The sequence below is a fragment of the Lagopus muta genome, chromosome 11 (assembly GCF_023343835.1).
Source record: "Lagopus muta isolate bLagMut1 chromosome 11, bLagMut1 primary, whole genome shotgun sequence".
Classification (NCBI taxonomy): domain Eukaryota; kingdom Metazoa; phylum Chordata; class Aves; order Galliformes; family Phasianidae; genus Lagopus; species Lagopus muta.
The window spans coordinates 3,161,019-3,175,601 of record NC_064443.1 but is presented as its reverse complement, the minus strand read 5'-3'; the positions used below and the strand labels follow the sequence as shown (position 1 = coordinate 3,175,601).

At 60.3% G+C, this 14,583-nt stretch overlaps 2 protein-coding genes across 2 annotated transcripts; one reads left to right on the top strand and one right to left on the bottom strand.

Moving 5' to 3' along the window:
* The first annotated feature begins 646 nt into the window (after positions 1-646).
* On the top strand, positions 647-11,369 carry GNAI2 (G protein subunit alpha i2). Its single transcript, XM_048957593.1, has 9 exons — positions 647-830; positions 5,850-5,892; positions 6,272-6,413; positions 6,717-6,877; positions 8,565-8,693; positions 9,147-9,276; positions 9,475-9,628; positions 10,266-10,466; positions 10,572-11,369. Exons 1-8 carry the CDS (start codon positions 713-715, stop codon positions 10,454-10,456), a joined length of 1,068 nt encoding a protein of 355 aa, XP_048813550.1. The 5' UTR covers positions 647-712; the 3' UTR covers positions 10,457-10,466; positions 10,572-11,369.
* Positions 11,370-11,876: 507 nt separating this feature from the next.
* GNAT1 (G protein subunit alpha transducin 1) lies at positions 11,877-14,246 on the bottom strand. Its single transcript, XM_048957302.1, has 8 exons — positions 14,141-14,246; positions 13,614-13,656; positions 13,095-13,236; positions 12,864-13,021; positions 12,667-12,795; positions 12,463-12,592; positions 12,234-12,387; positions 11,877-12,067 (listed from the first exon to the last, which is right to left on the bottom strand). Exons 1-8 carry the CDS (start codon positions 14,244-14,246, stop codon positions 11,877-11,879), a joined length of 1,053 nt encoding a protein of 350 aa, XP_048813259.1.
* Between the last annotated feature and the right edge of the window lie 337 nt (positions 14,247-14,583).

The window sequence follows — 14,583 nt, the reverse complement described above, 5'->3', positions numbered from 1 at the left end:
GGGCAGGAACAGGAAAGCTTGATCACACCGTGTCTCATTGCACAACCAGCACGGACACCCCGTGCCCTGGGCTCATCTGTTCTGGGGCACGTGGCACTATGCATGTTTGTCCTGAAGAAACCACTTACTGCACATCTGCCCTGTTCACACCATGACCCGTCGAACATCTGCCCTGCTCACACCATGGCCTGTCACACAGCTGTCCTGTGGAAAGAACGTGGCCCTGTGCACATCTGTGCCGGAATAAACCACGACCTCCTGTCCTAAGGCACATCATAGCCCGTGCACGTCTGTCGTGGGTCCTTCACATCTCCATGCACGCCTGTGCTGGGCGTAGTGGGGCCCCAGCTACACCTGCGTCGAGGAACAACCCAGTCGGTGCACGAGCGTCCCTGCGCACACCGTGTCCCCGTGCACATCTGTCCCGGGGAACACCAATGGCGCACCGCACATCTGCCTGCGTCACACCACGGTCCTCAGCGCATCCACGTCACTCCCCGGCCCGTCCCACTTCCCCCCTTCCCCCCTTCCCCGCCCCACTCCATCCCCTTCCCTTTCCTCTCGCCACGCCCTCTGCCCCCAAAGCCCCACCCCCAAAATAAGCTCCGCCCCTTCGTCGAAGCCCCGCCCCGCGCCGAGGCCCCGCCCCGCCCCGCCCGCGCCGCGCAGGGCAGGGCAGTGCCGGCAGAGCGCGGAGCGAGGCGCCGCCGCCATGGGCTGCACGGTCAGCGCCGAGGATAAGGCGGCCGCCGAGCGCTCCCGCATGATCGACCGCAACCTGCGGGAGGATGGCGAGAAGGCGGCGCGGGAGGTGAAGCTGCTGCTGTTGGGTGAGCGCGACCGCCGTCTCCCGGGCGTCCGTCCCCCGCCGCGATACCCCCCCGATCCATCCCTCACCCCCACCGTGCGCATCGACGCCCCTCGGGCATTCCCGGCGCGGCCCCCGCCCCCGTGATTCCTCGCCCTCATTTGAGGCCGCCCTGAACTTCCAGCTCCTCACCCCAATCCCCCCACATCCCTGGGGGTCCCCTGCTCAAGTCCCCACCCACCCACCCGCCCGTGCCCCCCCGGGGTGCTTAGGAAGCAGCCACGCCCCCGGGTCCCCACAGCAAAGGCCCCGGGTGGGATGCAAAACCCCCGGGCATTCCTCCATCCCTCTCCTCCTTGTTTCGGGTGCTGTTTGGAGCCGCCCCCCCCCCCCCCCCCCCCTCCTTTCTCCCCCCGCCGCCTCGGCCCGGAACACGGCGTTTATTTTCTCCCATCCCGCTGTTATCTCCGGGAATGGGGGTCCTCGCGCCGCCCCCCACCTCCCCACTGCAACCGCGGGGCGCTGGATGCGGCCGGGAGGAGCATCCCCCCCCCCCCCTCGCTGCCGTCGGGGGGAAACGCCGGTACAAAATGTCTTTTCTCGTCGTCTCCTTCGAGAGAGGAAGCCGAGAGCAGCAGGAAGTCGTGGTGCAATCAGGCATCGGCCGATCCGCTCCAACACCGCCCGCCTCGATGAGCGCGGAATGAGCGGAGAAGGCGGAGCGCGGCGGTGCTTCCCCTCGGCGGGGTGCGGCGGTGGGGCCGGGCCGTGGGGGTCGGGCCGGCAGTGCGAGACGAACGGGAGCACCGGCAGCCCGGGAGGGGGAGCGGCGGCGGAGCTAAACCTCGCGGCGCTGCGGGGCGGGCACGTGGAGCCGAGACCCCGCTTCTGGGGCTGCCAGGGGCTCGGCCCCGCGCTGAGGGATGCGCCCGGTGTTTGGCTGTAGTGACGCCGGAGGGTTCCGCGGCTCGGGATGGGGAACGGTGATGCGGGGCTGATCCGTGCCGTGCAGCGGGCCGGGAGCGGAGTGGTTGTGCTCCTTGATGCAGGGTGAGGCTCCGGTCACTGATCTCGGTGGGTTTCTAAAGCCAAAAATAGAGCGAAACAGCTCCATTTTTTAGTATTTTTGATTCCTTCCCCCACCTTAGCAGCTGTTCAAGTGTAAACAGTGCTGAAGGCCCTGAGCTCTCGGTGCCGTTTTCTGAACCAAAATGTGTCCGGAAAGCACTTGAGTGCTCACAGGGAGCAGCTGGGATGGCTCCCGGTGGGTCCCCATAAGGTGCTTGGAGTCCCTCAGCCCCCTCCTGGCAGCCCCCATAGCTGCATCCGCATCCCCAGAGCACAACACAGCCCCCAGCTGCTGCCCAGCGCCAGGCAGAAGTGAAACCACAGTCCTGCAGAATCCTCACTGCTGCCAAAAGTGATGTTGGTATTTGGGGGACGAGGGCTGCACGCCCGTCCTGCTGCTGGGCACCCTCCTCTCTTTCTCACTTTCTGCCTGTTGCGTCAGTTTGGCGGAGCAGACCCAGGGGCTGTTGGTGGGCACAGCACCTGCAGGCAGCATTGGAGAGGGGGAAGACCCCCCCCCCCCAGAGCTGGATGCAGGTGGGGTGCACTCCTCAGTGCTCCACAGCTGCCACATGGGCTTCATGGACACAGTGCTAGCAGCCCTTAACCACACTCTGCCTTCTTGGCATGACAGATTCCTTGGCTTCAGCATTAGAGATCTCTACCTCTGCCTTAGGAAGCATTTGGGAAGCCCCAGATGCAGATGTTGCCCTCAAACAAAGCTGGTTGCTGGGCACATCGCTGGGTTTGCAGCCATGAGGGGCACTTTGGGGCACACTCTGCCAGGGCTCTCGGTGCTGAGGGTGCAGTTTCAGCCCTGGTGTTCAGATGCTTCTGTCTCAGGATGGGGACACCAGGCTCTGTGGCTCTGTCTGTGCACGCAGCAGCAGAGGAAGGGAGGCACCGGCTTTCAGCTCTCCAGCACTGTGTTGCCTCACGCGCCCACAGGTTTTCCTTCCTCCCTGTTCCCCACCCCATGCTCTGCAGCAGCCCTTTGGTGAGACCAGGCTTGTAGGGAGGTGCAGGGCTTTAGCCGGGGTGATGGTTTTAAGGGCAACGTGATGGGGCCTGTGAGCCGCACTGGGAGAGATGTGGTGTCCTCAGGATTTCAGGGCCAGAAAGCAAGCAGAATGCTCCCTTCTTTCCTGGAAAAAGGCACAGGAATAGCTTTGTCCAGCTCGGATCGCAGCGGGGGTGTGGAGAGGGCCGTGCCCAGCCCAAAGTGCGCCCAGCCCAAACCCTCCAACTGTCAGCCCCACACATCCTCCCCACAACGGGTTGTTTTGGTGAGTCTCAATGCTTTTGCCCAGGAAGCCCGGGCTGTGCTGTGCTCCCTTGGTGGGCAGTGGGTGATGCATGGATGCGGCTCTGCGCCCTCACCGAGCTGCACACCCCCAGTCACCTCCCCCAGGTCCAGGCAGTGGCACTGTGCTCACAGCACGATGTGTCAGGGGGGCTGTTCCTATGTCCCCACATGGGGTCTGCACCCACCCTGCAGCCTGGGCAGCCCCGGGTGCTGCTGGAGGGCAGCCAGCTCTGTGTCGAGGCAGACGGCCGCTTGGAAAAACACGTGGCGTTGCTGTGGGTTTTTTTTTTTTTCTTACATGCAATTATTTTTAAAGCAATTTTCCAGCTATTTTAGATAGGAAGGAAAATGTGGAGGGGAATCTTTTTTTTTTTTCTTCTCCCTCCCCTCCCCCCGCTTTTATTCTGGAGTCTTTTTCACCCAGCTATTGGTGCAGTGCTTTGGAAACTCCATTTGGTGGCTGGGACATGGCTGGTGCCTTGGGTCTGTCCCAGCCAACCCCATCCCTCCTTGCCACCTCTCAGCATGGGGGCACGTCCCCAGCCCCTCTGTCCCCCTGTGGATGATGGTGATTGTTTCCTGTTTCTGTAGTATGGTCTGGGAAGAAGCGTGGTTGCATCCCTGGGGCCCCGGGCTCCGTGCCTCATTGAGACCTGGCCCTTTGGGACAGATAGGAGTGATGCTTTGGGGTTCAGGGCCACAGCCCCAGCCCTAGAGCACTGTGTCCTGCCCAGCAGTGGGAAGCTGTCCTGCTCCGGAAGCTCATGCTGCCTGGCACTCAGCCTATGGATTGTGTCGGGGCTGAATGGCCGGTAGCCGGTGTGTTCCGGGGATTGGGAGCTTCCCCCCAGCCCAGTAATGGTTGTCCCCTGGCTTCCCTGAACACCACGTTCTCTCCCCCATTATTCGCATCCCCATGCCACCCATGACCATTCTGGTGGCCTTGCCATGAGGCAGAGGAGCAGATTTGGAAGGGAGATGGCATGGCAGGCTGGTGGCTGCGCTCCCAGCTGCTGCATGTGCCTGTAAGGCTGCGCCCGTGCCACATCGCTGCCTGGCTGTGCTGGGCTGGGATCTGCTGCTCCGGGTGCTGCTGGGTGGCACCGCTCCGGCTGGGGTTGTTAGAGCTAGTGAGGTACTGGAGCGCTCCTGCTAAACAGGGATTATGAAAGGAAAAAATGCCTTCCCTGCAGCTACTGTGACTCAACGCAGGGTTTAGAGGCCGCGGCTCCGCACGTGCGCGCCCACGCTCCTCCCAGCAGGCTCCCGCAGCGGGCTGGGGGTCACGCCTGCACCCCATTAACAGGGCTAGAAGAGTGGTGGGGAGCCACGGGGATGGCTCTGTGGGCTGGGATGATGTGCTGGGCAGGGATGTGCTTTGGAGATGCTCGGGGTCAGTGTGGACCGTGCCTGGTGCCTGCTGTCACAGCTTCCAAGGTGGAGGTGGCACGGGGCTGGCACTGCAGTGGTTCTCACTGCCCTTCGTGCAGTTGTGGTTCTATGGGGCCAAGCGCTGCCCCTGCTGCGAGCAGCAATTTTCCGCATGGCGTGGCTGGCTGCAGGGCTCCTTTTCCAAAGGAGGCAGGGGAAGCTCTGGGTGGAAAGAAAGCGAGAAACCCGATCCACCTCACCGAGCTGAGCGCAGTTTTATTTCCGTCGGGTCAAGCCTGCGAGGTTCCAGCCAAATCATATATTTTGGGCCAAATGAGAAACACGTGTCATCCGCCGAGTCCCATAACCAGAGAAAGATGCTGCGGGTGCATGCTGGGTCCTGCCTGGGGCATGCAGCTCCTCACAGCGCAGGCTGGGGACAGGGGGACACTCTGCCTGCAGGATAAGGGGCTGTGACCCTTGCTGCTTCCATGGGGTACCTGGCATCACCACACAGATGGTGATGTCCCTGCTGCTGTGCCTTGGCCGCAAGCTCAGGCTGTGCTCCTGCAGGTTAATTTTAGCATAATCTCCATTATTTTTTTTGAGCTCCTCTTCCCCCTCTGTGGCTGGAGTGCAGCACCCCTGCCATGAGCTGCCTGGGGGCCCCTATAAGGGTGGCTCTGCTTTAGGGATATGGCGGTGCACACACCTTGGGCACATGAGGACTGTCTGACACCTCTGTGGTGCTGTGTGGGTTGAGGGGATGGGGCTGCCGTGGAGTGTGGCCAAAGAGAGAGACCACAGGGATGGATGGAAGAGAATGCACAAAGTGCCGTGCTTTGGGATGTGGTATCCCTAAACAGCACTGCTTGGAGCTCCTGTGTTGAGGGTTTGCTCCAGGCTGTTGTCCCTGCGCAGAGGAGGGACAAGGGATGGGCCGTGTCCCTCTGAGCTTCCCCTTTCTGCTTCCCCTTTCTGCAGCCGGGTGACCTCACTCCTTCCTCCCTCCCAGCATGGGGAGGGAGGGAGGGAGGGAGCGACAGATGCACACAGCCTGCCAGGGTGGTGCATCCCCAACGCCTGGGGTGACAGCAGCACTGCCACGGGGCTGACACGTTGCTGAAGCTGTCTGGGTTTTTCCCAGCCATGAAGAAACCCCTGGGTGCTGTGGCACTGCCCTGCTCTGGGCTCTGTCCCCACCTGCTGCTTTAGAAGCCCATTGGGTTTTCTCCTTTTTGGCCCACCCCGTGGTGGCAACCCTAGGCTGTAGCTGATGCCTTACTTCTTCCACAGGTGCTGGGGAGTCCGGGAAGAGCACCATTGTCAAACAGATGAAGTGAGTATCACAGGGACCTGCCCTGTCCCTGCAGCGGTGCTGGGGACATCTGGGCACAATGGCATTGGGGTTGGGCTCCTGGGATGCGCAGGATGGTGCTGTGATGGTTAAAAGTGCCTTGAGAAGGGCTGGGGTGCTGCCGATGGGATTTCTGTTATCCCATGTGTCCCTGTGTTCCTGCTGCCCAGCTCCCACAGGCTGGGTGCTCTCCAGGGCATGAATATTTCATCAGCTGTCAGTGGAAGGGGAGGTGAGCTCGGATGCCTGTGGTTACACTGGCAACAGAGAGACATAGTGAAAGCAAACACCTGGCAGGGAGGTGGCAGCAAGGCTGGTGGCACTGTGAGCAGGGCATGCTGACCTTGTCCCCTGTGCCCAGGATCATCCACGAAGATGGCTACTCAGAGGAGGAGTGCCGGCAATACAAAGCCGTGGTCTACAGCAACACCATCCAGTCCATCATGGCCATCATCAAGGCTATGGGGAACCTGCAGATCGACTTTGGGGACTCCTCCAGAGCGGTGCGTGTCTCTGTGTGCCTGCTGTGTTCATATTCCTTCTGGGAGCAGAGCCTTCCAAAGCAGGACCAGGCCTTAGTTGGCCTTGCCCAATCCCTTCTGCTGTCCCACACTCTGGGACCTCATAAGGCAGGAAAAACCCGAAGGATGACTGGTGGGAGCGGGGAGGAGAGTTGTGAGTTTCCTGAGCTAGGAAAGGTGATTTTTGCCATTCCTGTGTTTGTTTGTTTGTTTTTCTATGGGCATCTGTGATGGGTTGGTGGGAATCGCTGTGGCTCATGGGACTGATGCCTGGTTCTGCTGCAGGATGATGCCCGCCAGCTCTTTGCGCTCGCCTGCACCGCAGAGGAGCAGGGCATCATGCCTGAAGACCTCGCCAACGTCATCCGGAGGCTGTGGGCTGACCACGGGGTCCAGGCCTGCTTCAATCGCTCCCGTGAATACCAGCTGAATGACTCTGCTGCCTAGTGAGTACATTCCTCCTCCTCCTTTTCCTCCTCAACCTGTTACTATGCCATGGAGCCGTTCTGTGACGTTAGCATCAGGGCAGTGCTCCTTCAGGTGTGCAGCATCCAAGCTGGGACCCTCCCTAAAGGCAGGAGCCCCTCCATGCTGGGCATGGGTCTTCTTTGCATGGATGCTGTTTTCCTCTTGCAAGAAGATAACTGGCGCTGGATTTCTTTCTGTGTAGTTTTTTTCCTTTTATTTATTTATTTTTTCCCCCCTGATTGGTTCAATGAGCAGGATTGATGGGGACTGCAGGCAGCTCTTGACCCCAGCTCCATGAATGCTCGTCTGAATGGGGAGTGTGTATCATAGAATCATAGAATGGCTTAGGTTGGAGGGTCCTTAAAGATCATCCAGCCCCATCCCTGCCATGGTCTGGCTGCCCCCCAGCTTGGGCTGCCCAGGACCCCTCCATGGCCTGGGGCACCTCCAGGGATGGCACCTACAGCTCTGGGCAGCAGTGCCAGCGCCTCACCACCCTCTGAGCAAAGGATTTCCCCCTAACATCTCACCTACATCTCACTTCTTTGAGCATAATGCCATTCCTCCTTGTCCTATCCATGCAGGGAGATATCTCCAATAAAAAATGGGGATGCTTGTTCTGAGCGTAGCACTCAAGATCGCTTGCTTTGTTGTTTTATCGTTTTCAAATGAGTTTATATGGCAGAAATCGGCATTCTGCTGGTGTAAGAGCTGGCAAGCTAGTGCTTGGAGAAGTAAATTGCCTGCATCTGGTTCAGTTTATCCCCAACAAGATTTAATAAATAAGTTAATCTGCCTAAAGCATGATTGCTTTTCTGCATTGGGAAAACGATGCCTGAAAGCGGCTGCCGGAGGAGCTCAGCTGTGAGCTTTTGGAGCCTGGTGTCCGTTGTGGTCCCACATGGGGCGGTGATGCCTTTTGGGAAGGGCATCCCTCTGGCTGTCCCAGCAGCACGAAGGACAAGCGTTGCTCAGTGCCCGCATCCAGCGGCCGGGGCGATGCCCTGCGCTGTGCCGGGTTATGGATGGGGAGCCGTGTGCCTTCCCCTCGCTGACACCGAGGCCGAGGTCCGAGCCCAGCCCGGCCCTGCCTCCCCGCCGCTCGCTTCCTGTTTTTGTGGCAGCCGTGAGCCGGCTGATTTCCGGCTGTTTTTGAGCTCGCTGTGGAGGTGTGGTCCGGCCGTGTCACCGCCGTGCTGCCCCACGCCCTCCCTGGGGTCCCCACGTCCAACGCTCGGTGTCTCCCGTAGCCGCGTCCCCGCGTTCCATTGGCACGGCTCTCTCCGGATTACAGCCCCGTGCAGCGGGCGGCCTGCTTACAGTAACCCAATTAAGTGGAGCCGTGCTGATTACAGCTGCTGGGGGCACGGGCTGTCCGTGGCCGAGCCCTGCGCCGCTTCCTGCAGGACCGGCCCTTTGTGTGCGTGTGACTGCGGAGGCACAGTGCCAGCAGCGGTTTCCGCTGGGCCGCGGCCCGTTGTCGTGGTGATGAATGCTTTCCTCCTTCCGTTTCCCTGGGCTGGGAGCATCATGGCGGTGCGGGCACAGTCCCTTGGGCCACGTCACCTGCTGGGCTCTGCAGGCCCTGTGTCACCAGTGCTGGGGTCTTGGCTCAGCCCTAGCATTCCCCCCCCCAACCTGATGCCGTCCTGCCCTCCTCTCCAGCTACCTGAACGACCTGGAAAGGATAGCGCGGGCCGACTACATCCCCACCCAGCAGGACGTGCTGCGCACCCGGGTGAAGACCACCGGCATCGTGGAGACCCACTTCACCTTCAAGGACCTGCACTTCAAGTAGGTCTGGCTGCAAACCCTCGGCACGCCAGCCTGGTGCTGAGTGGCTGCTGGTGGTGGAGGTCGGGGTTGGCCAAGCAAGGCTGCACAGCACCTCTCTGTGCTCACCCAGGGCTTTGGAGGTTGTGGCAGGGGTGGGCAGGGTGGCCCTGGGGGACACAACAGTGGCAGAGCCTCCCCAGCAGGCGAGCGGAGGGACAGGAGTCAGGAAAATCCATCCCTGAGGATGTGGTGCTCTGTGGAGCCTGGGCATCCTCTGGTGCCCACAGAGGGAGAGACACATGGCTCACATTATCCTCCATATCCCATCTGTGCATCCCCGGCCCAGCACTGGTGGTGCATGATGGCAGCGCTTCAGTGGGAGGCATCACCCAGCTCTGCTGGGGGAAATGAGGCAGGGCTGGAGGTGCAGGAGTTGGGGTGCTGTTGACCCAGGCTGCCATTGCCCTGCAGGATGTTTGATGTGGGCGGCCAGCGCTCAGAGAGGAAGAAGTGGATCCACTGCTTCGAGGGGGTGACAGCCATCATTTTCTGCGTGGCCCTGAGTGCCTACGACCTGGTGCTGGCAGAAGATGAGGAGATGGTGAGTGAGGGGGTGGAAGTTCAGGTTTAGGGTGCTCCAGGGGATCCCTACCCCATGCTGCTGGCAGTGACCCACTACCCCGCTGTGGTGGCTGCTGGCTTGGTGCAGCAGTGTGGGGTGCCCAGTGCCTGGTTCCAAGGCCAGTGGCTCATGGAGTGGCAGCACCACCTGCCTGATGCTGTGCCCTTCCTCTCATAGAACCGGATGCACGAGAGCATGAAGCTGTTTGACAGCATCTGCAACAACAAGTGGTTCACAGATACGTCCATCATCCTCTTCCTCAACAAGAAGGACCTCTTCGAGGAGAAGATTGTGCACAGCCCCCTGACCATCTGCTTCCCGGAGTACACAGGTGCACATGTGCTGGTCCTTTCTGGGCTTCATCTGCTGCATCCCCTTGCCTTGGGGTTCCAGGGGAGAATGGCAATGGGAACAGTGGCTCTGAGTGCGGGGTCCCTGTTTCAGCAACCTCTGGGACTCCTTGCAGGGAATCCTTAGGACTGGTTGGGTGGCCCTGAGGTGTGGGTCCTGCTGTGGTCATTGCACTTTGAACGTAGTGCAGCTTGGGGCAGAGGGTTGCCCATTGCACTTTGGAGTTTGGGGTGCTGTGGGGACAAGGGAGGGCTTGGGAAGGAGTGGAGCAGCTGGGTCAGGAGCAGCCCTAATTTGAGGCTTATGGGATGCCCAGGCTGCACCTGGACATGCTCTTAAGGCGATGTGTGGATAAAGCAGAAGTGATGAGAAGAATAAGAGGCTTAGGAAGCCGTGGAGGCTGAGATGGGGATGGGCAGAGAGGGAGCCCTGGGGCTGCACTGTGCACCCTGTGAGCATGGTGGTTACTCTGCCCTGCCGTGGTACTTGGGCTGGTGGCATTTAGATGAGCTGTATCCCTGCATGACCACTTGGCTAGATTAGTGAGGCAGTTCTGTGGGAGGCTTTGGGGCCTGGGGGGCCGTGGCACATCCCCAGCATCATCTCTCCCTCCCCAGGTGCCAACAAGTACGACGAGGCCGCCGGCTACATCCAGAGCAAGTTTGAGGACCTGAACAAGCGGAAGGACACCAAGGAGATCTACACACACTTCACCTGTGCCACTGACACCAAGAACGTGCAGTTTGTCTTTGATGCCGTCACTGACGTCATCATCAAAAACAATCTGAAGGACTGCGGGCTCTTCTGAGGGCGGCAAGGTGGGCACAGGGCCCCTCCAAGACCCACGAGTGCCATCCCCATCCTGCTGCCCACCACCCCCCCTCACCCCGTACCCATCCCGCTCACGGCTTGCTCTCTCCTAGGGCGCACCGATGAAGAGAGGACCGTGCCCGGTGATTCTGCTTCTCCTCTGGTTTCATCCCCCAACCCTCTAAAGAGACGTTTTGGTGACGGCCGTGGTGGCAGCGATGGGGACGCACTGCCTGCAAGGCCTGACCCAGGGCTGTCCCCATTTGCCTCTGGTGTCCCCCTGCACCCCTTTGCCTTCCAGGCCGGGGACAGGAGGATTTCTCTCTTGGTTTGTAACCGGTCGCCATCTCCCCAGTCTCTCCTTTTTATTCGGTTCCACACCGTTTACATCCAAAACGTGTTCGCAGGGGGTGCGGCGCTCCCGGCATCGCAGGGGCCGGCGATGGGACCCCCCCAGAAACACGACCGAAAACATTCCTTTTAATAACCAGAAAAGAAAAAAAAAAAAAAAAAAAAAAAAAAAAAGGCCACACACACACACATCCACCCACCTACACACACACACACACACACCAAGCTTGGTTTACGTTGCTTTTTAAAGAAACCTTTTTAAGAAACTATTTAAAAGCGTCAAGTGCTAAGTGGTCGCGTCGTCTTCGTGCAGGTAATGCCGAAACCGTGTGCCTTGCAGGGGGGTCCCCTTTGTCTGGCGCCGGGCTGGGGGGAGAGGGCTGGTGCCCCCCTGCCCCTCTCTAGTAGGGCCTAGCAGGTAGGGCTAGCTGTGCCGGGGGGCAGACCCTGCTGTATGGAGCTGCCCTCCCTCCCCCCTCTCTCTCTCAGCTCCTGCTTTTCCCACGGGATGTTTTTTCCGAATTGTTCACGTGATTTGAGATAATAAAATGTAGAAAGGAAAAAAAAAAAAGAAAAAGAATGACCCCTCCACACCCTCTGCATCAATGTGGGGGGTGATGTGGCTGCTTTTTTTTCCTGCTCTGTGGGTGTCTGGGAAGGAAGTAGGAGGGGCTTGGCAGCAATCTGAGGTCCTCTTTGCATGTGAACTGGGACGTGTGGGCTCAGAGCCCCCTCTGGGTGTCCATTGGGGGGGGGGGGGTCCCTTGCAGGCTGGCACTCACCTGGGGATGCCATCATGGTGCGATGGTGCTATTCCCTGGGCATCCCGTGGTCCCCAGGGGGATCCAGCACCCCTCAGCACTAAGGGATGCCTCAGGACTTCAGGTGTCACCCAGTGCCCCCCAGCACCCAGGGGTGCATGCAGGTTGGGGGCTGGCTGGGGGGATGCTCTGGAGCTGCGCAGGTCACGTTGCTGGGGTTTGGGAACAAGCAGAAGCGGTGGCAGAGGGTGGGCAGGGGCACCAGTGGGGGGTGGGGGCTGTGGTGGGGGCTGTAGGGGCTGGAGCTCAGAAGAGCCCACAGTCCTTGAGGTTCTCCTTGATGATGATGTCGGTGACGGCGTCGAAGACGAACTTGACGTTCTCAGTATCAGTGGCACAGGTCATGTGCGAGTAGATCTCCTTCACGTCCCGCCGCATGTTCAGCTCCAGGAACTGCAGCTTGATGTAGTTGCCAGCATCATCATAGGTGTTGGGACCTACAAGCAGGGCCGTGGGTCCTCAGCACCCCACAGCCCCTGTATTCCCCTCCCATCACCCCACAGCTCAGACCTTTGGCTGGGTGCTGGGGACACCTGGTGGGTGTCTGACAAAGGATGCTAGCACCCAAATTCCCCACCCAGGGCTGAGCGTGACTGCCCTCACCATCGTAGTCGGGGAAGCAGATGCTGAGGTGAGCCTTCTTGATCTTCTCCAGGAAGACGTCCTTCTTGTTGAGGAAGAGGACAATAGAGGTGGTGGCAAAGTAGCGGTGGTTGCAGATGCTGTTGAAGAGGTGCAGGCTCTCGTGCATGCGGTTCTGTGGGAGGACACAGCCCCATCAGCCCCCCCACAGCTCCCCAGATCCCTGGTACCCCTTGGCACAGCTGCCTACCACTTCGTCATCCTCCACCAGCACCATGTCGTAGGCGCTGAGCGCCGCGATGAAGATGATGCACGTCACCCCCTCGAAGCAGTGGATCCACTTCTTGCGCTCCGAGCGCTGTCCTCCCACATCGAACATCCTGCAGGGCAGGACCAGGGGGCTCAGCATCCCCCCCACGCCTCCTGCCCCAGCACTTTGGGGCTCAGCCCCTACCTGAAGTTGAGGTCCTTGAAGGAGAACTGGGTTTCGATGATGCCGGTGGTTTTGACACGGGAGCGCAGCACGTCCTGCTCAGTGGGGACGTAGCCAGGGGTCACCAGGCGCTCCAGGTCCGACAGGTAGCTGGTGGGCACAGTGTGAGGCATGTCCCACCAAGGGTGCCCCCACCCACCTACCCATCCTGCACCTACTATCCTGCCGAGTCGTTGAGCTGGTATTCAGAGGCCCGGTCAAAGCAGGCCTGGATGCCTGCATCCTTCCAGAGCCGCCCGATGATGTCCGACATTTCCTTAGGCATGGTGCCCTCCTCAATGGTGTCCGAGAGGTGCAGCAGCTTGCGGGCATCATCCTGCAAGGGATGGGGGCTCAGTGGGGACAGGGACCAGGGTACAGCTCCACACCCTGTGCTGGGGGCCCCTCACCTGGCGGGCTGAGTCACCGTACTGGATGTTGAGCGTGCTCATGGCACGCACAATGGCCAGCATGGACTGCAGCGTGTTGCTGTAGATGATGGCGATGAACTCCAAGCACTCCTCCAGTGAGTAACCATCCTGGTGGATGATCCTGGCCAAGATGGGGGCATGGGGCTGAGTGGGGTGCTGAGGGCACTCATGGGGCTGAGTTACAGGGTAGGGGCACTTGTGGGCACTGAACTGGTGAGGAGGGGTACCCATGCGGGTTGATAATAGAGTGGTGACTTCCATGGAGCTGAACTGTAGAGTAGGGACACTCTTGGGGCTGAACTATAGGATGGGAGAACCCATGGGGCTGAACTATGGGATGGGGGTACCCATGCAGCTAAACTATAGGGTGGGGGCATTTATGGAGCTAGAAAATAAAGCAGAGGAACCCGTTGCTGCAGTGTGGGCACTGAGGGCTGGATGCTCCCCTGGCTGTGGTATGGGACAGGTAGGAGGCATGGTGCTGCCCATGGGACTTACTTCATCTGCTTGACGATGGTGCTTTTCCCTGACTCCCCTGCTCCTGTGGGGACAGAGTGAGGGCACAGTGGTGACCACAGCCATGATCACCACAGGGGGACATGAGGAAACAAGGAGAGAGGCAGCTAGGTCTGAGGGGCACTGGGGTAGTGCTGCTGGGGGCTCAGTCAAGGGTGTGCTGGGGGATCTGGAGGTGGGGATGAAGATGAGGATGCGGTGGAGATGGGGACACAAAAGTGGGGCATTGCAGGGGGATGTGGCCAGGGCCTGGGCATGGGGTAACAGTAGGGGAACTGGGGGGCACTGGGAGAGGGACGTGCAGTGCTGGGAGGATGCAAGGGCAGCTTCTAGGGGGAACACGGAGGGATCTGGGGGTGCTGGGGCGGAGTTGGGGTGCTTGGTGCTGTGGGGGTGTTGGATGGGGTGAGTTTCAGGGGTACCGAGGAGTCTGAGCAGCTACTGGGTTTTGGAGCATGAGGATGCCACGGGGGGAGGTTCAAGCATCCCACGGAGCTGTGCCCACCTACCCAGCAGCAGCAGCTTGACGGTCCTGGCATCCTTCTCAGCGTCCTCCTTCAGCTTCTTCTCCAGCTCACGGGAGTGCTTCTCCTCAGCACTGGCCCCTGCGCCCATCCTCGCCTCTGCCGCCTGCCGACTCGCCTTCTCGGTGGAGGTCAGCACCAGGACGGGCAGCGTGCGCCAGCCCCCCGCCGCCTCCAGCGCTCGCCCACCGCCCGACTGCGGCCGCCGCTGCCAACCAAGTGGGCCAAGGACGGGGACAAGGAGCGCGGCTTAAGCCAGGCTCCGGATAAAGCCCCGAAATCTGCCCCGGGCTGAGCTCAGCAATCCCCTGGCTCCCGGCGTCAGCGCTTCTGCGGAGAGGGCGCCCAGCTGTCCCCGCCCAGACTTGGTGGCCCAATGTCCCCAGGCTGTGGCTATGCCCCTTGGCAGGGATGTCCCCACAGTTCCC